Source organism: Drosophila obscura, unplaced genomic scaffold (genome assembly GCF_018151105.1).
Source record: "Drosophila obscura isolate BZ-5 IFL unplaced genomic scaffold, ASM1815110v1 contig_4, whole genome shotgun sequence".
NCBI lineage: Eukaryota > Metazoa > Arthropoda > Insecta > Diptera > Drosophilidae > Drosophila > Drosophila obscura.
Window position 1 is genome coordinate 8,170,989 of NW_024542828.1, and position 24,021 is coordinate 8,195,009.

Sequence of the window (24,021 nt, forward strand, 5' to 3'; positions counted from 1 at the left end):
CGAAGTGATTTCCCATAATAATTGAATGAGAATGGTTTGCCCTTTCCTTACAAATCACCGCCACGTGGAGGGTATTCAGTGATTGGCCTATGGCCTGCTGGGATATCCCATCCCCATACCCATCCCATTGGGGATTGTTTGCAATTGCTTACCCTTCTGGCTGAGTCCTCGAACACGCCTGCCTGCCTGGCTGCCTGCCTCTCAAGCCCCAATGAAATTAGCCCCCGTCGAGTGGATGGCAGCGACAACAGGCGGCGTCCTTGACATTGTGGGCTGGCAGGCAAACTGCAAAATAAACAGGCAAATAACAGTTTAATATGCAGCCCGCAGTGGCAGTGGCAGTGCCAATGGGTGTGGGTGTGTGTGTGGGTGTGCAGTAGGCGTCTTGGCCTGCTCCTGACTTATTAACATTTTATGCGCGGCTCGAGAATCGAAATGAGAATTCCAACTGAAATATGACAATAAACAAAGTCTCCACTAAATAGTTGTGTCAATAGAGCGAAAAAGCAATAATATCTTTATAGTCGCTGCTGGCTCAAGCTCTGGGACCTAACTCAATTTTCTGTGACACGTAACGAAGGTCAAAAGGTGGCTTCGAATAAAACTCTCAAATGACAATAGAAGTTGGCCAAAGTAGCAAAGGTTGCGGGTCATAAATCAATGGATAAAGGACTCTGATTATGAACTAGGTCTCCGGAGGTCCTCGGAGGTCACCGGAGTTCTCCTGCTTGGGGAAATTGTTTGTCCAAGGCCAAGGGTTCAAGTTATGTCAGCTAATGTTCAACAACTGACTCATTCTGGGCAGACCAGGCCCATGGCTGATCCGTTTTCCCCTCTTTACACCACCGCGCAATGTTTGTCAATGACAAATTGTGAAGTTGCCATTTCGCATTTACCTGTCGTCTCTGTGAGGGCATCTTGAGTGGTTCCATTTAAAACGATTAGTGAAATTGTTTGCGGCCCTTTGGCAGGCTGACAGACTGACTGACTGACGGACTGACTGACTGTGTCTGTTGGCATCAGTATCAACATCGGCATTGGCATTGGCATCGGTATTTCCATCGGCAAAAACTCGTATCAATTGAAGCGAAACTTCAGCAACGTCAAAGTTCAAAAAGTGCCACTCAACGAAGTCTCCGCTCCTTCCCAGCTATTGAGAGGTCTACCAAAATATTTTCTCTGGCTCCCATCGGATCGGGATGGGGGTCGGGGTCGGTGTCGGAGGTTCTTCGCTGTGTGTATTTGTGTTGAATGAAGATTGACAGCTTAATGTATTTCGCGCTCATAAGAACTCAAATACTCGTGCAGCCACTAGACGAGAGGCCTCCTCCTCCTCCTCCTCCGCCGCCGCCTCATCCTCCTTCTGGCCTGCTCTTTTTGTGTACTAATTTCCCGTCGGAGCCATTATTTGATGTGTGGCAGGCAAGCAGGCAGCCGGCACGCAAAATTCACATTTGTCTGCAGCTCGGCCTTAAGTGCAACAATTAGCAAATTAAATAACAACTTTTGCATAAGCTTCAACTTGGGCATTGGCCCATGCTCAGGGCTCTCTGTGCTCTCTGGGCTCTCGAAACTTTCTTTGTTTTTTTTTGTAGCTCCATTTACTGTCACTGACATTGAAAGGCAATTAAAAATAACGCTGCTCCTGCTCTCGAGCTCTCGCCCCGGGCCAATTGTGCTCGAAGAAATTCTTTTGACTGTTCAAGTTTCCGTGGACATTTTATACTTTCAAATCAAATTGCTGGGGCATAATTTCTAATTGAAAGCAGTTAAGGCCTTTTCATTCCCACTGATTTATGAATGTCACCCGGGTTGTCTGCGGTGGCTCAGCTGATGCCATAAATTACGGGCAAATCAATTGGGAGGGGAATTCTACGATTGCACAATCCACGATTTTGGTGTGTGTGGAATTTTTCTGGAAGCATTTTGCGAGCACGCTCTGGCTGCATGATGGATTTGGGAGTTCACGAGCTGAGCTCAGCTGAGGCCTAAGTCACGCATGTCAAATGTTGTTTTCATTTCGTTTTTATTATGTGCGAAGCTGCGAGCTTCAATAAAAACAAACGCGCAAGAGTTAAATGAGCTTAAAGTTTGTGTACATCATATAAGATTTTTTGTTTTATTTTTGTTTCGTTTTGTTCCTTTGATGCTTCATTAGCAAATTTATAAATAATGCACAAGTCAGCGGAAAGAGAAGGAACTGTGCCAAAATAACTTATTAATCATTGCAATAGTTAAAACGAATCTTTAATTGATCTTTGGCTACATTTTTGTGGGAAATGTTTTCGCGCTACTATCGAAACTATTTTCATAAATCTTTACTCAAAATTTCCTTTTGAAAAATAAATTTCCGAGCGCCTGAAAGCTACGCAATTCGTTAAATTCTTTTAGTAAAATCATGTGTCATCTTTGCACAATATTTTCTTTTCATTTTTTGTCAAGCTTTGTCGACACACACAGAACTTGTTGCTTGGAGAGGAGAGGCTACAAAAATCAGGCACAAAACACACAGATTTCCATATGCATACAAAACTTAAAAGACAGCAAGAAAAAAACCAAAAACATAAAAAAAAAAAAAAATCACCAAGCCAAGCCAGCCAGTCAGCCAAGTAACCATAAAAAAACGAAACCAAGTCAAAAGGCTGACTGAGGGAGATTGTTGTGGGGATGAGCAGAGGTGTTAATGGCCTTAATAGCCAAACGTGACGAGCGTCAAGTGGACAAACAAGCGACAGAGTGTGAACCAGCCAAACAAATCAGCTCAGAAACAGTGACCAGAAGAGCGAAGAGGGGAGAAAAAACATTCCCCCCCAACCACCACCTCCACCATCAACATCGATGTATGCTTTAGATTGGAGTGGGGAACAGGATGCCGGCACGTGGCTAAAAACGAACTTAATACGCTCAGAGCGATCTCCACTGCAGGGATGCTGCTGCCTGGACGAGCCTCTCCTCGGACAAAAAGGATTGAATTACCCACAGTACCAGTCTCAGTCTCCGTCTCCGTCTCGTGTAATGTGTGGTATGGTGTGGTGTGGGTTAATGTCCTGCCGTACCTTAACCTCTGGGCGCTGGGTGCTGGGTGCTGGGTGCTTAGCCTGTGCCTCCATCTGGGTTAGTGGCACAAAACTATTGAGAGCCCATCCACATCACTATTGACCATCGATCGTACATTTCGGTTCGCACTCCGGACTCTTGTGTGGCCTGTGTGGTGGTCAGGCCGTGTCAGGTCATGATGCATGGGCCGGGGCATTATTGATTACAAATTGAATTATGCAGCTTTCGTTTGGCCCTTTGCGACATCCATCATACGCCGCACACCAACCAAACTCTATGTAAATTACATGCACACACGGCTGATTGATTGAAACAGAAAACTGTAGGCTGCAGGCTGCAGCTCTCGTTGCCGCTGCAATTTGGCCTTAAAAGCACTCCGGCAAACGCAATTACAGCTCGGCGCCAAATTCAATTGATTTAAATGCATTTATTTTAAATATTGCATTACATTTCCGCTGATGGGAAAATGCATTTTGTTTTTGCTTAAACAAATTGGCTCGAGTTAAACAGAAATATTTTAAGTTTGCTGAACAACAAAATGTAGCAAAAAAAAAATAAAACAAAGAGTAAGCGCGAGGGTCGAGACTTTAAATACCCTTACATCGATTTTTTTCCAGCATTTTGGATGCAATTTTCAGTAGCTTTTGCTTTGGAAAAATGTGTAAATAGAAACAGTGAAAGCTGCGTAATAATAATTACATTAATGCCGATCGAATCGGAAATGTTTGCTTCCCTTTGTAGCAAACTGCTGCGTAAAATCATTGCAGCCGCTGGCAAGGGTATACAAATAATAGCTTTTCGACTGTTTGCCTTTTGGCCACGACCTGTCCAGGGGATGCTCTCAGAGGGGTAGACAGATTGAGAGAAAGGGAGCTGGCAAGCTGGCAAGGGGTTGAGCCCAGAGGCAACAGTGCGGTTCATTAAACTCGTGCAAATAAATAATATGCAAATAGCGTTCATAATAAACGCGATAAATGCAAGCACAGTTTTCATTCTTGCAAATATCACGCCAAGAATTGCACTTCTTAACCCGCTGCCACAGCCACAGCCCCACCCACACTAAGGTGCATTGGCTTTTTGAAAATTTAAGGTTGAAGGGCGCACACACGCAGCTCGGACACGGGCAGGGGCAGGGGCATGCTCTGCTCTTCTGCGCCTCAGGATTATTATTGTCTGAGGCATTGACAGGCATCTGGCGACAATGGAGGCGACTCCCGGCAACCGGGTTCAAGGTGCACGTGGGCGATGCGACTGGGGTGAGTCAACCAAGCAAGAATATTGCAAAGAATACTGAATGGCATATCCAAAGGTTGAGCATCAATAGACGAGGGGTTTTCTCTAGACATATTGTTCCTAGATGAATCCATGAAAGTTCACATTTCTAGCAAAGGTTTAGCGAGCATAGAACATATTCTGCATAAATGCAAATAGTTCTCAATTCGCTGTTGGAATGGAATAAGTCGGTAAATTCTGTATCAGCAGAACTCCATTCTATGAGACTGAAATAATTATTAAAGTTGTTCCTTTGATTATTAAAAGTTCTTCTTACTGTTCGCTCCTCTCAGATTTTGTATCCAGGAAGCACTTAAAAACTTCTTTAAATAATTAAATTGGTTCATTTCTGGCCAGTAACCGAACCAGTTTCGCTTCACATTTAACACTTTAATTTCAATATTTGTACATCTATTCCCCAACACTCTCAAGTGCCAATCCGGCGTACAGTTGCCGCAAAATGTAGCGCCCAGCCAGCACATTCCGCACTTCGCTATTGGCTTCAAGGTGAAATCGGGCAGCACCGGCTAATGCCCCATATTTATGCATTAACAGTAACCGCCGTTCATCCGCAGCCACACCGAACCCAACCCAACCCAACCCAGTTTCAGACACGCGTCAAAGTTTACCTTAATCGCGAGCAGAGCTGCACAAAATTTCGCACAAAATAATTCTACGAGAGAGTAGGCGTCGAGTGTATGACATGTGATTATTGTTGTTGTTGTCTGCTGCCTGCCATATCATCAATATTGGCGATAAATATTCATAAAGGCCAAGAAAAGGCAGGCAGCGGGCAGCCATAAAAAATGTTTGCCCAACCATTTAGCAGGGCTAAAGCTGCCTTTTCGCAGGCATGTTGCTACACTTTGAGTTTCCCTCTCCCGATCTACGAGCGTATGTTTTTTACTATTGTTTGATTTGTTGCCAAAAATATACGGCGTCAATTGAATGTGCAAATAATCCCCCTCGGGGTTTTATATTGTTTTTTTTTGCTGTTGTTGTTGCCATATTCAAAGGGAAGCTATGAGCACGACTCGTTTGTTTGGGGACTGCGTTTAATCTTCTCGATTGGCAGGGAAATGCCAGTGAAATTTATGTGACTTGTGGCGCAACAAATGGGACACATTTTCCCTGGAAGCAGCAACAGCACTAGCAGCAGCGCTGCCTTAAACACTTTCCGAATGATTGATTGACCCCTGACTTTGTGCGCATTAACCATACCATTCGCTTCACTTCACACACACAAGTTGCTCCATTTTATTGCCTGGCCTTTTGCTGTACTGTCCCCGCCAACGCCCCCTCGGTCAATTGATTCGTATCTGTAGCAGCACTTTTCACTCTGCTCTTTGCATATTCTCAATAACAACGGGATCAGGATCTGGCATTGAGCCATTTTGAATACTGATTTCCCAGCCCCTTCCAAACGTTTTCTGGCAATCGCTGGTGTGATTTTCTGATGAGATTTTGTGGGGCCTCCATCAAATGCCAAAGGTGAGTCGACATGCCCACACTGAACAGTGAACTGACCAGCCGCAGATCCACTAATAGCATTTCAAGTTTCATATGCAAGGACACGACCTGTATGCGCATTTTCATATTTGATTAGCTGCCACAGTGTGTTCCATTCTGGGGCTGCAGTTCGCTTGGCTGGCCACAGAGCGAGAGTGGTGGCCTTTTTAATATGACAATCAACGGAGCAGAAGCCAATCAGGCCACCGGGTTGGTGGGGGGGGAACAATGGCTGCAGATATCGGATCAACTGGAAAAAGAGATGACATAAAGCCACAAGCGCTCGATGATGCGATTATGGGGGATGCCAGAGACACCAAATGGGATGGGTCTGAGGTGTCTTTTAACTTTTGCCTTGGGCCATGCCATGCCATGCATTGAACTGTAACAAAATTGGCTTCTGGATCAGAGAGAGACAGAGACAGAGACCCGTTGCTGACAAATGCCAAACTTTGATCTGGGGGTGGAGCAAACAAAGAATGCAACACAATTGGGCATCAATCATGCGCAAAATTGATTAGTTTAACATTTTTGCCAGAGTCGTTTTGTCCTAGGGAAATATTTGTGTGCGCTTCTTCTGACACGCCTCATCGTTATTAATGAAATTCTCTAGCCAGATATAGTGGCAAGGACCTGGGCGACTGCCGCCCGGATGCAGCACAAGTGTCGAGTGTCAAGGCGAAAAGGAAAACTGAGATGAAGCTAGCTGGCTGGCAAGTGTTGAAAGCTTAACTTTAATTTCCGCACAAACATGCTGTTCAATAGATAAAACGTCTGTCCCCGTCCCCGTCCCCCCATCAGTCAGTCATTCAGTCAGGCACACGGCTTTGGTAATGGCCAGCAAACTAAGCCGGGGGGGAATGGCTGTGCAGAATGTATAGCATACTCTCGAGCGCATCGCAACGCGACACTGAACACGCGCTGCTCGGGCAGATTGCGTCAGGCACTTGGCCAATTCATAAAAGCCAACAGCGATGACTACTCAAAGCCATTTCCGTTGCATTTCAGTAAAAATGACAATTTTCGCATCGTGCTGCAGGCACTCCTCAAAGTTCCTCACGCTTCCTCCTGTTCCTGCTCCTCGTTAAATATTTTCTGTAGCGGAAATGCACTGGCAAAGTGCAAAAGGATTTCCGGCTTAGGGCTGCTCTAGCTCCAGTTCCAGTTCCACTTCCAGTTGCAGCTGCAGCTGAATGCCTTTGCCCATATCAACGCCTCGGTTGATTAATGCCAAAGCGATTGGCTGGCTGGCTGGCGAAATTGCATCAAAGCGTTGAGTGGCGGAAACTGCATTTCCTGTGGCACGGCTGGAGCATGGCAAATGAATGCAATTAGCGGCACTCTGAGAGCCTGTCAGCTGGGCTCAGCCTGCCCCCTTAAGCCTGGGCCAAAGCCATTCACACGAAGACATCTCAGTTTATGGCTCACACACACCCTTTGGGCGACCCCCAAGGATGACAGGCTGTTCGCCGTTGTGTAATTTACGAGTCTGCAACCGCACCCCCACAATCTGCACCTTTGCAGGCTTCCGCTATCTGTGGCTGTGGCTGTGGCTCCTTCCACAAATTACACGCCCAAAGTATGCATTAAAGTTTTATATGTCACTCATACGCCATGTTGCACTTTCCGATGCCAGGCCCAGGCCGTAAACATTTCCCCCAAGTGTTTTTTTTTTTCCAGCTGACTCCTTTCAGGAGGCGCACAAACTTTACACGTCACTGTTTTTTTTTACTTTTTCCTTTATTTTTTTTGTTGTTTGTTGCTGTTGCTGTGAAATATGTTGCGGGAAACGTTGGAAAAATCGTTGCCCAGCCACTCAGGACAGCAAATGCGCATATCGGAAACAAACTTTGTCTGCTGTGCCTTTTTACTTGTTGTTAATTTAGTGGAAAATTGTTTTTGCTATGTGCAAAATGGCTGGGCGAACGGTTGGCGTGTGGTGTTGTGCTTGCGGTTTGTTAGGTGTCTGATTAAAATTTCCTGTCTTTGGGGACGAAACAGAAACGACCACTTAATGAACATTATTTTATCAGAGATTTATTTATTTTTTGCCACCTCTGACGAATGCCTGTGGTTGCTTCTGGCTGCTGTCTAGACATGGACACTGCACGCACTCCCACAGCAGATCCTAACTCATATGTTTGCCTATTACTGGCAACTGGAATGGGGAATAAACAGCTAATATTTGTCTCTCAATTCGACGCCTCGTGTGTCAGCGATTACCCCGAGGCTGGCTGGTTATTTGCGGCTGCCATTGTAAATTAGAACACTCATACGCAGTGTGTCTACGCGCTATCTGTCATTGACAGCCGCATCATCCAGCCACCAGACCAGATCCGACGACCCAACCAATGACGATTAGTTGGCACGTGGATAAATGCGGCTGCTGGTAAATCCTCTGACGTGGATACCGACGAGGAGAGCGAATGTTTTGCATGTGATTATGCACTTGCCTCCAGGGCCCACGCGTATCGGGCTTCCTTCACGTGTTGCGACCGCGTAGGGTTTCACGTCACATTTTGTACGGTTCGTAAAATGCTTTTTCACGTTTCGTGTGTCCCCGAACACGTGAGACGGTCTGACACGTTTAGCCCAGAGTCGAGGAAAAATATAAATATAAAACTCAAGCAATGAAAATTAATGTACATATTTTCATGACATGGCAAACAATTTGCATATCAAGTGCCAGAGCCAGTGCCACAGCCACAGTCGCATGCAACAAACAACAAAACAGAATGGAAGCCGAATGGATGGCAGAGGGAAATATTTAAAATATTTTATTGTTTTTTTTCATATGCATATGAATGCTGATTGCCATTAGCCGTCGAGTGGCATTGCGATTGTGCGAGTGTGTGGCGGCCGGAGAGTCCTTCAAGTGGTCCCACAAAAACTTTGCAGCCGGTGCAAACACAACCCCAACTCGGGCTATGAATGAAGAATAAATAGCGCACAAATTAAATTTGGATTGTGATTTCCCCCATTCCCCCCTTCTTCTCATTCATATAGCCGACCAAAGGGAGGGAGAGCAAAAACTGTTTGGGCATCCAAAAAATACAAGAGTTTCCGGCAGCAACACAAAGCAGTTGAAAACAAAAATAAGGCCCGCAGTCATGCAAAAATTATATTGGCTTTGTTTTCCGAGTGGTGGCTGGGGGTGCTGGCTCCATGGCTCCTGCCTTCCGGCTCTCTTGGCTCAGCTGTGTCCACTGACCGAGTTAGGACTGTTAAGGAGTCCACTCGCCACCAAGGGGAGAGCTCTGTTTATTCGGCATCAGGCAACAGGCAACAGAGTCAGAGTCAGCAGCTGCTGCTGCTGCAACAGAAGCAGCAGCAAATAAGCCACACAATGCGAGCTCCTGACTTTGGCCCTGAGCAACACAGCAGCAGGAGCAGCAGCAACAGCAGCAAAAGCAGCAGCAGTTGTACCACAACCTGTCTAGATATTAGTTTGGGCTTCTGTTGCATAATTTTGGGCTTACAGTTGACAGGACACAACTCCTGACTGCCAGGCAAAGGCAAATTCAGCATCAACAAACACACTCAAGTGGCCACCACCTACCTGTCCACCTCCAGCTTCGCGCCAGCCAGACCCAGACAACCTTTTTATTTAAGTAATTATGCGTAGATAAAAATTCTCCGAGAGCCACACGGAAATGGGTTCAACCTTTGTTGCTATGGCAGACAGCTCTTGGCTGTGTGCGTGTGTGTGTGTGTGTGTGTGTAAGTGAGAGCTGCTTAAGTGCTTGCCGGGGCTCAGCCGCAGCAGTGCTGCTAAAATGCTTGGCTTTTTCTAGCCAGCTGGAAAAGAAACCAAGCTGTAGGTAGTGAGGAAAATTGTGCATATTTTTTAGCAGTGGCTTTGCTTAAGCCATCACTGTCGCTTCGTTGTTAAAGCACATGCAACACACATGCGCCTGCCTGCCTGCATTTCGTTTTTTGTCTTTTGCACTGGACTTGTGCAAACATCGCAGTCCAACAAAAAAAGAAATATATAGAAAAATAGTCAAATAGCAAAAGTAAAAGCATTTACCACCGACAAAGTGTCTGTGTGATGTTGTTAGAAGCTGCCCCCCTGCTTCATGTCACCTCTGGCACTGTCGGACCCCACAGAAACCTTCAGTGCTGTCCTCAACGCATTTTTCTTTTTGTTTCTGCTATCTTTGTGCAGGGACAAAAGCGTTTTGGTCGAGTGCGACGACAGTAGCATATTTTGAGCTTGAAATACAGCGAAAAAAAATGGGACAGGGAGTGAGGCAGGGACAAGCAGCGTAGACAGGCATTTCACCTTCGCTGAAATGTATGCCAGACGTGTTCTGGCAGAGAGAGAGAGAACGAAAGGGTTGCTGTTGGTTACTACTGGGGCTATAAGGACGCACGACCCACGCAGCTTTGGCTATGCAAATCCCGCTGATGGAGTAAGGACTTATAAACAATTTACGCTTTGAACTTGAGCTGAAGCTTCGAGGTCTAATGCAATTTGTTTGTGGCATTGAGAGGATGCTGAAGCCAGCGCTAGAGCTGGAGCTGAAGCTGAAGCTGTTGCTGAGTATATGAGTGTCATGAGCTTGCACATACATAATTGCATTTCATTGTGATTGCTCGTTGCCGTTCCCATTCCTAGCCTTGGGCGCCACCACCACTCAATCCTCCCTCTTATCTGTCCAGCACTGCGCACTGCACTTAATCAAATTGAGCGCCCTGGCAAATGTCAGTGAACCTTGAGGGGATGCGATGTGGATTCCATGCAATTATTTGCCACAGTTGTCCGCACAGTTGGCACAAGGTTCAAGAACAACAAAACGGAGCTGCTCGGCATGAACTTGACGATTGTCAGGACATTCGCCTGAGTGCTGGCGGAGAGCAGTAAAAATGGGAGAAGCAAAAGCACAAGTAGCAAAAAACCAACACGCCATCGTCACGTACAAAGCGCTCTCAGTCTATCCCACTCTTCCCCCGCTCTTTCTGTGGGTGCGAAACTAGTTTTTGCATGCCCTAGGACTAGGGTCCATGCCGGGCAGCCCAGAGATCTGTCACCTGAAGAATTCTGCGTTTGAGCTCTGCGCTGCTATGGTCTCTGAAATTTTACATTTTACATTTCCGTTCTGCTGCCCGCTGGCCGAGACGAGACCAGACCAGACTATAAAGTAATTTGTTTAATTCCATTAGGGCACTCGTCTACGTGCCCGGCATGAAAAATATCCGCACAGCGATGGGCCACCCAGGGTACTGGGTACTGGGTACTGAGTCCCGGGTCCGGGTCCGATACACGCAGCATGCATCGGGCATTGAAAATTTGTGCCAATTAGAGGCGCCTTGTTTCTGGTCTATGCGGGCACCATGGGGCGTCCCGACATGGCCAGAGGGCAGAGCGCGCTCTCTCTCTCCCTCTCTCTCCCTGCCTTCAATTTAAATCAAATGTTTTGTTTCCTTGGACATTTTTTTGAGTCCCTGGTGGGGCTGTGGCACGGCGTGGAGTGTACATATATTTTAATGAATTTTTAATGCACTCTTGCCTTGCACTTTCAATCGTGCCCGTGTTTGCCAACTTGTCAAGTTCGATGGCAGGCACTGGGGCCAGGCACCAGCTGCTGGCAGCCCGTTGCGTAAGTCCGGGCTTGACACAATTGGAATGCGCGTGGACATGTTGTCACAGCAGCACAGGTGCTGCTTGGATTAGCATTGAAAAATAGCTTCTTGTGTGTCAGCCAGAAGGAAAATAGGAACAGGAGCCAGCACCAGGAATTGATTGTATGAAGCGGAGACTAACAAGACTGCCTGCCATAAAGATGAATGGCAGTCAATCAGAACTAACGAATATCAATGGCAGTAAGGGGTTGGGGTTGGGGTTGGGTTGGGGTTGGGCTTGCTTCCAGCTATCTAGAACATTTTCATTAGCCATTCCCCTGGCGATACATTAACGTGAATTATTCATGCACGATGACAGCTATGCGCCTCTGTGTGTCTGTCTCACTGAATGATGGCCATAAATATATTACCTCTGACTGCCACTACCAGCAGCTCATCGCCTCCTGCTGCAGGTGTCTCGCGTGCCACAGAGCGAAAGGATAAACTCGGGTTAGTTGTGGACGCTCAAGGAGCTGGGCCAATTAACCGCCGCGGTACACCTGCAGCTAATGGCTGGCCACTCTAATGCTTTTGTGTTGGCTGCATGCGATGCGCTGGTTATATCATCAGCAGCACAGGTTAAATATAAACCAGCCAACACACGACTTTAATATCAATAAAAATAATACTATCAACCTACACGTGGATGGCCATACCCCGTTGCCACATACGCAGACACTTTACGGGCGACTCGTATTCCGAGTGTGTGTGTGTGTGTGTGTGTGTGTTTGATAACCATAAAAAAAAATAAAAAGGAAATAGAACTGGGTGGAGTCAGTGTCCGGGTTCCATGGATAGTTCCACCTCTGGCCTGCATTCTATTCTCTTTTACTTTTGACGCCTTCCACCGGTGTGGCCTGACTCGCCTATCGATTTTCCAGTTAAACCGCCGCCATTTTTAATGGCTTTCATTACTTGCGCTTGTCTTGTCTTTACCTTTTACTTTTACCTTCATCATTTTTTTTTGCGTTCTTCTTTCCCCCTTGCCCTGTTGCTCTTTCGCAGCCTTTTTTGCTGACTTTTTCTGCGTGAGTTGATTAAGAGGCGGCGGGGGGCGAGCCATCATCATCCAGGCATCCGTCTTGGCGTCAACTCTCATTTATCATGGAATTTAATTATGATGCGCATAATTTCTTCACCGGCAGCCTCCTTATTAAAGATGTCACGTGTACGTGGCAGCCAATGGTGCGGAATGGAGCCCTGGACAAAGGCGAGTTAATAATGCATGCTCGACCATTTGGGTGCCTGTTGCGTGTGGACTGAGAGACATTACGCATACGCCGCATGTTACGATAAACCGCTAACGGGCCACAAAATACCTGCCAGCAGCCAATGCCCTCTGCTGGTCCACACTCCCGTACGTAAAACACTTCCGGCTAGAAGAGAGAGGGTCCAAAAACCAAAGGCACCTACCTAGGGCCAAGCAACCATGACGCCATGACGCCATGAGGCAGCGGCAGAGGCCAGCACACACTTTCAAAAAATCTGTCTGTGGCGTAGGATTTTCATCATTAAATATTTACACTTTCATAAATGTGTGAGTGCATTCAGAGGTGCTTAAATATTTTACGGCCATAGCGGCAGCCAGTGAAGGTAAAAGTCTCCTCCGCTGCCGCTGCCCCACTGCTGTTCCGCTCCTGCTGCGATACACCAGCCCAAAAAGCCAAAAACAAATGTGAAAAGCAACAGAGAACTCAGGACTTGGGCTTGGGCAAAACCCATGCAAGCGTGAAAATTTACAGCAGCAACAACCAATGCAATGTTTGTCAGTCATCTGTGTGACGCCTCCTCCCACTCGCATCTCACTCTATACATTTCATTTGTATATTTTTGGCTCATTAAAAGGCAGCACAAAAAAGAAAGGTACAAAGATGTTCGGCATCGTAATTGTTGTGAAGTGACAGTCGGACACAAAGACTGAAAGCTTTGAATATGATATGGGGGTAGGGTGGGCAGGTTTTTGGGTCTAGATCTGGGTCTGGGTCTGGCTCTGTGCTCCTGTTAACAAGTTCATCTGTTGCTGTTTTTTTTTTTTCAGGGCGCAGTTCATTTGTGTGGGGATGTCAAGTTAGTTCATGCAGAAAAACCGAAATATTTTAATGTAATTATATGGAAAACAGGCGGATAAACAGATGCGTAAGTGCGTATGTAAATTATCGCCACTGTGTGGCATATTTACACCATTAAAACTGTGCAATTGTTAGGCAGCAGCAGCGCACTCAATAGCCAGCCAAAAGGATTTGATTTATGTATGTGCTCTGCCCCCCCACTTAAAAGTTAATCATATTTATGGATCAATCACTTAATTGCTACACTCCGAACTGCCATTGTGGGCGGCGGCTGCTCTCGAAATAGATTTGCATTTGCCAACTCCCACCCCCACCCATTAAATGCAATTGTAATGGCCATTCGGCCTCTCTCGCTCTCTGTGTCTGTCGGCTGAATAATTTATTATCTGTAATGTGTTCGTTTCGGCCCCCATTAATATGATGCTCGAGAACGACCAATAAAAATACATGCGACAATTTTCGACTAATGTTGACCATAAAACAGGGCACAAAAATAACAATAACAATAACAACAACAACAAAAGTAACCAACCATAAACATAGACAAACAAACCAAGAACACATGGATATATTTTCACAGGCGCTAATTAAAATATACAAGCCGCAAAATGACAGCAACAGCAAAAATAGCAAAAACAACAACAAAAAGTCAGCCAGTCAGCCAGCCAGCCGCAGTACCCACAATGCGTCAAATGTGGCGCATACGTAATGTATAATTAAACACACACAAGCAAACGCCACACACACACACATACCACAGAGTCACACACACACACACGCAAAGGGAGTAAGTCTAACCAAGAAGCGGTTGGTACCAGGACTACCACTAGTTTGGGTTGCTATTTCACCTTCCCCTTTCCCAATTTCCGTTTCCTGTCATTCCCTCAGCGCTGTTCGTGCGTTTGCCTAATTGAAAGTAAGCAACAGCATTACAAAGGTAAAAAAAATACCTACACTGCTGCTATATATTTAAAATCTAATATTGGTAGAATTCTGTGCAATCCTAAATTTACTCAGGACATCTTTAAGTAGGCGTCCCGAGTATCCCGTAGATGCCACGTAGTTGGCACAAATTGTTCGCAATTTTCTACGATGACAGCGCGTTAAGTTTCCGGAACTTCATGCTAATACAGACGGATATCCCGTCCCGTCTTGTCTCGTCTTTGATGACCAATAATAGCTGGGAGTCGGGTGGCCTTCAGCCTGTAGCTACAAGTAATCAGCATACCCATGACTCTAACCGGGTAGAGTCATTTAAATTACTCACAAGACGCGTTTGCTGCCAAATGGGGCCATAAAACTGCATTGTCTTTATTTTTAGTTTGATGCCAAGGCACGTAATGTTAATGTTTGTCTTTTGGCTTGACACAGAGCCCACAACAGACACTAGCAAGCAGGCATGCAGGCAGGCAGGCAGCAGGCAGGCACAGGCACTCCTCTCACAAAGATACAAAGGCAGTAAGTTAAATTAAAATTTCATGGCTGCCCGTCCGTGCTCGAGGAGTCAGTTGCTTTCATCTCATTGGCTCCTTCTGCTCGGCACCTGCTAATCAAATCAGCGACATTTCTGTGTATAAAGGGAATATGCTTTGGCATCTGTGGCATCCTCAAGGAGCTTGTCTCACATGCCAGGCAGCTTAATCGTCAGACAGAGCGGATTATCAAGTGAACAGATTTGTCAGAGAGTTTTGTAATTGAACGGATTCCAAATAATTGATGAGCATTTATCACAGATTGACGTGTGCAGATATCGAAGGTATCGTAAGTGTATAAATTCTTAATGCGAAGTTTAATTTAACTTAACTAACTTAATACGAGTATGAGAGAAGTTTTATAATTTCAACAAAATATTTAATCATTAAAAATATTTGGAAATAGAAAACTGAAATTTTCTATCTCAATTATTGTGTGATCCAAAATATTTATAATTTGATAATAGGCAAAAAAAAAGTATATATTTTCGTATATAATATATATATACATCTAATTTATGTTTCAGTGTTTAAAACAAATCACAGCTTCAATTCGTAATTAATACAAAATTAACCCCTTTATAATTTAAAACTATTTTTCAATCGATCAAAAAGAAATGTCACATACGAGTATTTTAAAGGAGTATTTTATCCGAGGATAAATTAGGAAAGCATAGTCCGATAATAACCACTCCATAAGAACCCAAAATAAATTACCCAAAATGCATTAAAAACTGTACAAAATTCATGCAGAATTTTCACAATTTGCCCGACAACAAAATACATTTTTAAATACTCGCAATAAATTCTAAGGCTGTCCGAACTCATTCCACTAAACTTTGACACGTAAAGCTACTGGTTAGCTCTCAAAGAGAATCACTGAGCAAAACATTTCATAATTACTATGCAGAAATCCAGAGTGTCGACCAGCACTCTTCACGAATTAAGTTTGGTCAGAAAGCACTCTGGCTGGCCGCACAATATTCACAACACCAAAACCGAGGAAAATATTTTCCAAAATTTAATTAGATTTTCTGCGGCGCAAAAACTTTTGAAGGCCTGAATGCACAAAAGTTTTGGTAAACTATTCAGGCTGAACAGGTAAGCGAAAAATAGACGACAAAAATTACTCACTTAGTTTGTAGTTCTGTGCGGATCGGAAGAAGTTTCGTGCGAGCTTTCACTTTTAACTGTCAGAACTGAGTGGCGGGTTCGTTATTATTATTAAATGATATGATAGGCGCTGATCGTTAATTAATTTTTACAATTTACTGGACTGGCTGCTGCGGTTATTAATGCACTCCGTGAGGGACTGTTTTGCACTGTCTCCGGTCTCCGGTGACAGGAGATGATAGAGAGAGAGATGGCTGGCAGGCAGGTTGCTGCTGCTGTCTCGTTTATATGCAAATGACCCAACAAGTCGGCGGCGACTGATTCGAAACTTCAAAACTCTTGGCGCAGCGAGTGCAGCGGCGGCGGGACCAAGCCCGAAACCGAAACCGAACCGAACCCGACCCGAAGTCGAACCGCAACGAGTCCTGAAACAGGAACGAGGACATCCACAGCACAGTGTTACCAACAACAACAGCAACCCCCACTGCTTCTGTGCTCTGTGCTGCCATATCGACAGGACTGGCAGTCCTGGGGGACTGGGTAGTTGGTCTCGTGCTCGTGCTCGGAACTCGGAACTCCAACTCGGTCACTCGGGTCTCGTGTCGGGGGGCTCTGCTGGCTGCTTGCTGCGTTCAGGGTTCGTTGCGAACTGTTGGCTTATTTTTTTCTGCACCCGCCGTTGGTCCGCGTTCCGTTTGCTACTCACTTCCTGCACACACGTTCGAGTTGCAAGCTCCTTCCACTACGCCAGGGTGGCTGGTAAACACAACATGGATGTGGCTATGGCTGCTGACAGCTACGTTTTTTGGCACTTTCCTCCCGACGTGACGTAACTTTTCGCTTGGCGGCGACACTTGTTGGATCGTTGTTGTTGCCATTAACGCGTACGAGTAGTCGTAACTGTGCAGTCGTAACTTGGCAGAAGTTGGTTCATCTGTGAGCAGCAGCTTCCTTGCAGTGGACATGCTAATGGAACCGGAAAACTTCCGCCAAGTTTCAGACTCTACAGAAAAGTTGACAAAAGTTTTGTGGCGTTCTGAGCTTATTGATTATACATTGATTTCGGCTACGGGCACTGTTATCTGGCTGCCCAATTTACACTGTCTAATCTTCAGTTATCTGTGGATAAAGCGAAAGAAGGTCAAAGGTTACACAGGCCACTCCACTGCTGCCTCTCTCCGATTCGGCGGGGTTCCTTAAGGGGTTCCCATATTTCATTTCCCGCACCCCCAGCAAAACGTCAAAGACTACCGCAACAATAAAACGTGTAGCAGCCCCAACAACGCAACACAACACAACACAACAGCCACCCACACCCACACCCACACAGACCTGCCCAACCCACACCCCAACCCATGGCATATCCCTGTGCCACATGTTCGCTTGCAACACGTTCGATGTGGCAGCTACGTCTCAGTCACAGAGTGGATTAAAAACGTTAACTTCGCCGGTTGAAAGTATTTTTGGGTAGGGCGGTAGGGCGGGAAGTGAATGCTTAGGCATGCCCCCAGTCGTTTAGGGGGGGTTAGGTAACTTTTGCTTTTAATTGGGTCTTGAGGGTGCTGCAAATGCACCTTTGCTAGGGGCTCCAACCCTAGCATGGGGCTAGCTATCACATGTCCGAGTTCATGGCGGTCATTAGCTTCGATACTTGAGGGCCTTTGGGGCAGCCGAAAAGGTCAGTTGGTCACATTAGCAAAGCGGAGCAGCATCACCGAACCGACATGGACTCAAAGGCGGATCTCATAAAAGTTTCGATTACAGGTTGCTGGATTTTTTTTTGGTCCGTTGCATAAAAGAAGGTTTTTATCTCAAGCCAGACGTCGGTCAAGCACCTCTCTCGACTGCGTGAGAGATTGTGAGGCTATCGGGTTACGCAGCAGCCCGCAGCCAGTCAAGTTATTAACCTCAGGCTTCAGGCCTGATCTCGGGCTAACAGTGCACAAAAATTTTACGGCATGTTGGCATGGCAACAACAGGAAACTCCAGCAATTTGCTAGTTGAAATGAAACTGTCAAAAAGCCATCGCAGTGGGGAACACCCACAAACGGAAGGTGCACCACACAGCTCCGAAATTGTCACTTGGCTGTAACTCAAGATCAAAGGAAGACCATTACACTGATCAATGAACCCAGAGTCCGCTACCAGCGACGTTCCGGATCCAGACATCAACGTCATCTCTGCCTCTGCTTCCGATCTGTCTGCACTCGATCGGATCTTTGGGATCTTTGGGATGGTTTTTTTTTTTTTGAGCTTCCTGAAGAATCAATTACACATCCAGTCTCTGGAGAGCAACAGATGTCGCCCCGGCAAAGAGATCACTAACCAGCTCAAATTACACCAGACACGACAGAGCAATCATTTTTTTGTAGCCTTCATAAAAAAAAAAAAGGAAATGTTCCTCTTCCTTTGCATTGCGGAATAGTCTATGCAATAAAAGCTGCAGGACAATGGCAGTGCCATCAACAGGGATATCAGATGAAACACGTGGCTCCCTGCACCACCACACCACTGCTCCCCTTGCCAGAGATAACTAAGAGGAATTGTTTTCAGTTGCATGGCAAACAAACAAAAAAAAGTTGCTGTTATTGTTGCTGATGCGACTAGCAAAATGTAAAAAGTAAAAAGATTTCTATGGAAATCATTAAAAATGCGGGACTTTTCAGTTTTAATAAGACGCACACAGTGGGTCGGGGGGTGGGGAAAGGGAAAGACCCCCCCCGCAACTTAAAGAAGGGGAAGTTGTTGCCAATCGAAAAACAAAAGCAAGTCACAAGATTTTGTACGGAAATTACAAACAATTTGTATGCAGACGGTCGGCCAACATTTTGTTAAAGATTTTAGCACCACAAACAGAGCGCAATAAAATGGGGATTTTCGTATTTGATGGGCCAACCGAACAAATGGTAATTATTCATTGGGCTAATGACACTTGGGGGGTTTGTGCGAGTACAGTGAAATTAACAAGTAAACAATTAAACTGGTGCAAATATTCTATATGTATATTCCATAAAATTCCGCAAATAGTTATAAATAAATATAAATTTGCTTTAATTTCAAATGAATTGTCTTGAGCAAAGATTTTCCCCAGACAATTGAAGCACAGTGTCAGCGTAAACGTTTCCATAGCTATTCAATGAGTGAACAGTTCCACTGAATAGCCCCTGGTGATGGGCTTCCTGGTGCTTTATGCTGCGACTGGGCTAAATAGGCAAATGGGGTAACGAACGTCAGAAGCGGGCCGCGCACGCGCTCTGCGCCACATTTGGCATGCCGAGCAGCACCCCGGCACGGGAACGTTCGCCGAATTATGTACGAGTATGTGACTAATAAAAGTACGCCGGAACGGAGCGGAGCGGGGCGGGGCGTGCGAACCGATCGAGCCGCATGTTGAGCCATTATAAATGCCCGATGGCAGATGGCAGTCCAGATTGCGATGTTGGGTGCGACAGCGCGTGGATGGACTGACAATGCCGGAATGGTCCAGTGCGGAGACGAGTCACAGACCGTTGCGGTTGCGCTTGCGGGCCTACGTGATCAACTGGACATCAGCCAACAGCAAATAGCCGGAAAAATGTTTGGGAGTAGTTGCCCTACGAGCCCTACGAGCCCTACGATCAGGAAGTGGGCTGATCGACGTCGTCGACCGGGTTCAGTGTCCAGTTTTTGTACTTGAAACCCAAATTACGCAGTTCCCCACCAAAATACCCCGATATAAGCAGCGCGCGGGCACATCCCCTCGTTATTTTTGGCCAGAACGTAAAGTACCGCTAGGCGGGCAAGTGCGCAAGTGGGCCGCAGCAGCAGTGCCGAAAACCCGGTTGTGATGTCACCAGGTGCTAAGCGGGTTTTTTTTTCTCGTTCGTTTGTACCCCAACTTACACTTGAACTCCCCCAAAACACGCTGAGAGGCGATGATTAACGCAGTCAGCCCAGCCCAGTCCAGTCCGCCCCCCCGAACGTATCGTTCTGGCAACAGTTGGAGCAGCGTTCACGTCAAAGGGGCTTGCATTGCATAAGAGACCCAGATCACATCGATTGACACGCCCCTTTAACCGATTAGTCGTGCAGTTTCGCTGTCTTACCCCCAACCCCCCAAAAAAAAATATATTTGTCTCTGGGCAGGTGCGAATACATCCATAGGGTTCACAAAGAAGACACTCAACTCCATTTTAAGGCGGTCAAAACAAATGACAGGCTAACAGATAATATCTGCATAGCTATCATAGCTGTCCTATCTAGCTAATTATCAGGCGCTGAACCCGTTTCGTTTTTAGCTCGTTAATCATCTTCGCGTTTGGTTCAGCATTTAAAAATCAATTAAAACCGAAAATTAATTGCGCGAAAACACGATACCAGTAAAAACAATGACAATGACTGCGTCTCTGATGACACACATCGCTGATACTCTCAGTTACTCAGATACAACGCACTTACGCACTCGTTTGGGGGGGAGGGTTGGTGCTGATCCCAAAAATAATGCTACAATTCTGGCATCATTTATTTGTAGCCACTGAATCAACTGGTTTTTATACCCGTACTCAAAAAGAGTTAAGGGGTATATTAGATTTGTGATAAAATTCTAAAAATTCATAAGCTCAAAAATGTATATACTGACTGAATACGGGTATAAGTAGAGTCGCTTCCCCAGAAGCGACTCACACGTTCCTTCTTTTTTTTTCTTCAGTTTTATTGTTGCTGTTGTCTCATAAAATAACGAGCGGAGCAGACAGAACGTACGGGATTTTAATGAGCTATAGCGTATCTGAGGTTATAGGAGATCATTAAGGGTTTTGAATGGGTTCCCCAGCATGCCTAAGAGTGCAATAAAATAAATTAAATATACAAGCATGGGCTATGAAATGGTTCAGTTATGGTAACTTAATGTGGCAGGTATTCGATTTGTTGGTTAAATTCCCACAGATAAATAGGCAGCAGTGGGTCGGATTGGAATGCATCCCAATCCCTCTTGGGGAACTCCTTTAGTTGCGCTCATTTATTAACAAAGACTCAGTAATATGCATAGCCAAATAGACGTGACATTTCAGCTTACAAAAATTACGTTTCCCAAGTTATTTTTGCCACGAAAAATGGCAATCAGTTGACCAAAACTTACGAATAGATTAGGTACAATCCATGAATCCCAACTATAGAATCTTGATGTGGCTGCAGCTGCTATTGCTGCTGCCAGCAGGACTGGCAGTTAAGCATAAGAAAGTTCTTTCGGATCCCAATTTGCATGTTAAGCGACTCGTACGGACCGTGAACACAAATGGCTACCAGCGGACGGAGGGCGGCCACGTGGGCCGCTGGCTGCTACACGTCATGGATGGGGAGCATTTCGCCTGCGGCGCCTCCTACTACAAGCCCCTGTATGTGCTGACCTCGGCGAACTGCATGCACAGGTACCGCAAGAAGCTGAACACCATGAGCGTGGAGTTCGTCAATCCCGACATGGATGTGGCCAGCAAGTACGCCATGATCGAGAGCGTCAATGTGCCCAAAAAGTATCGATATCCGGACAACTACATGGACATTGCGGTGATCAAGTTGCGCCAAAGCCTGCACGACGACAGCCAGCAGCCCTTTGTGCAGCTCTGCAAGAATCCGCTGCGCACCTACGAAACGCTAACGGTGGTGGCCTGTGGCGTAGATCCCACGGAGTCCTTCGATCGCACCAGCACCGAGGATATCGCCGTCATGCATACAACTGAGTGCCAGCCGCAGTACGCGAGGCACAAGCTGAGGATCTCCGAGACGATCGCCTGTGCCCGAGAGTTCAACAGCGGCCGGTACCGCATGTACGAGTTTGGCTGCCCCGTGACGTCCGGTGTGGACGAGCTGTGCGGCATTGTCGCCTGGGGACCACAGTTCCATGGCGCACATCCAGGCCTCATTACCGACATCTATCAGGTCAAACCATTCATCGTCAAGGTGGTAAGCGGCATTCTTGGCGACAGTCGAGGGCTCTTAAAACGCTCGCGCCGCATGCGCTCAAAAAGGGGCAGGCAATTGGGGTAGATAGTAGGCTGCTGTAAATTTAATAAAACTAATAAAATGCATTGTGGATAACGCTGCAATACTATCTCTAAAAATAGAGATTTATTACACACAGGTTTTACTGTAGCTATAGTTTGGGCAAAGACATGCAGCAAAAAAAAGATTGAATCGGCATCGAACCTTTTTTGTGGGCTGTATGCAGGAAAAACTCCAGTACTAGACATAACTCTAAAGCGAAAAACAGTGGGGACTGTGACCTTGAACCCCCTTTTTTATAAGCTACGTAATACATTTATTAGTATTTATTTATTATTATTTTTTTTTATATTATTTATTATTAATACATGGTACACAAGGTTACACCATCCACCAGGTTGTATCCGCGTTACCAATTACAATAATACGTAGCTACTGGTGCCCTTATAGCATATTTAAATGCTGACTGTAGCCCAATCTTAACACCTGGTTACGGGGCACGGGGGATGCTAGAACGAAAAGCTGGCCTGGCTATTCAAAATGTAAACGTCAATCGATAAAAGCTGAAACAGCCATCAAAAAGATCACACGTAGTCCGTGCTCTAAACACATTCGAATATTAATCTAAATATCACATAGCAAATCGTATCCACACTGAATGTTCAACGCAGCAGCCACGTGGCAGGCGCGCAGCCAATCGCCGCCACAAAGGAGCTCAACCGGCTTTAGTTTTGTCAATCGCGAACGGTAAGTGTGTTGCCTGCTCTCTCCGTATTGTTTTACATGCCAATACCCGAAACGAAACCAATCTGCAGCAACAGCCAATTTGCACAGTGCAATGGATTTATTCCAATGCCGCCAACGACCACGGGCTCCACTGTCGTGGGCGTACAGTACCGTGACGGCGTCATCATTGCCACCGACAGAAAGGGCACAGCCGATGGCATGGTCACCACCAATTGCATGAAGAAATTGTATCGCTTGCAGGATAATATTTAGTGGGTATTTTCTGGTGCTCCTTACCGCTCCACTTACCGTTTTTTTTATTGCAGCGCCGGTGGGTGCGGGGTCTGCGGTGATCTGCACCAGCTGGCACGCCTCACTCACGCCCAAATGGAGCTGCACCGCCTGCGAATGCACGGCCATGTGCCTGTCGTCTGCGCCAATCAGTTTGTCAAGCATCTCTTGTACCGCTATCAGGGCCACATCCAGGTCAATCTGATCATCGGCGGGGTGGACAGTGGGGGGGCCAGTCTCTATGCCACCCGCTTCGAGGGCACCACGGATAAGATTCCGTTCGCGGTGCAGGGATCGGGCCACTTGGCCGGCATGGCTGTGCTGGAGAAACGCTGGCACGCACGTCTCGACGAGAAGGCGGCTGAGTCTCTGGCCATCGATGCGGTGAGCTCTGGCATACGAAACGATCTGTTCTCCGGCTCGCCCATCCATATCTGCGTCATCCGCACCGACTACTCGGTTGCCCTGTACGACAAGATATTCGCTGTGAATATTCCTCCCAGACAATCCGCACTGAGAGTGAAAAGAGACTTGCCCAAAGTCCTTTTCGCAATGGATCATCCCATAGAGCCCGTTGACAACAGCTTGTACACACCTCCACTGGACTCTGATAAGCTCTTGCCTAAGGGCTCACGGACCGCACTTGCGTTGGCCCGCCACAGGAGCAAGAAAAATAAGCAGCCAAATCAAAGCGATGCATAAAAATTGTCTAAAACAAGTTCAAGTCAGTTTTGTTTACAGTTTTTGTTCATAATTATAGCCCAATTAATGCTTATTTTTACTTGTTGAGACTGTATTAAATTAATCTATGAAATTTGAAAATTACGCGCCCACTCGTACTCGATTGCTGAAATACTGCCCTGAAAATAGTGCTACCATACTCGATTCGGAAATTTTAAACCATTTGTGAT

The 24,021-nt window shown here is 46.1% G+C and overlaps 2 protein-coding genes and 1 long non-coding RNA gene across 3 annotated transcripts in view; 2 read left to right on the top strand and 1 right to left on the bottom strand.

Annotated features, from left to right (window-relative positions):
- LOC121404760 overlaps window positions 1-16,753 on the bottom strand; it is a 34,359-nt gene extending 17,606 nt beyond the window's left edge. Inside the window, exon 1 of the long non-coding RNA XR_005968192.1 lies at window positions 16,139-16,753. This is a non-coding gene — a long non-coding RNA (uncharacterized LOC121404760). The remainder of the gene's footprint in view (window positions 1-16,138) is intronic.
- Window positions 16,754-21,213: 4,460 nt separating this feature from the next.
- On the top strand, window positions 21,214-22,212 carry LOC111065103 (seminase-like). Its single transcript, XM_022353090.2, has one exon. The coding sequence runs from the start codon at window positions 21,254-21,256 to the stop codon at window positions 22,136-22,138; it is 885 nt and encodes a 294-aa protein (XP_022208782.2). The 5' UTR covers window positions 21,214-21,253; the 3' UTR covers window positions 22,139-22,212.
- Window positions 22,213-22,592: 380 nt separating this feature from the next.
- LOC111065094 (proteasome subunit beta type-2-like) lies at window positions 22,593-23,885 on the top strand. Its single transcript, XM_022353076.2, has 3 exons — window positions 22,593-22,840; window positions 22,909-23,091; window positions 23,146-23,885. The coding sequence occupies exons 1-3, from the start codon at window positions 22,752-22,754 to the stop codon at window positions 23,810-23,812; spliced, it is 939 nt and encodes a 312-aa protein (XP_022208768.2). The 5' UTR covers window positions 22,593-22,751; the 3' UTR covers window positions 23,813-23,885.
- The last annotated feature ends 136 nt before the right edge of the window (window positions 23,886-24,021 follow it).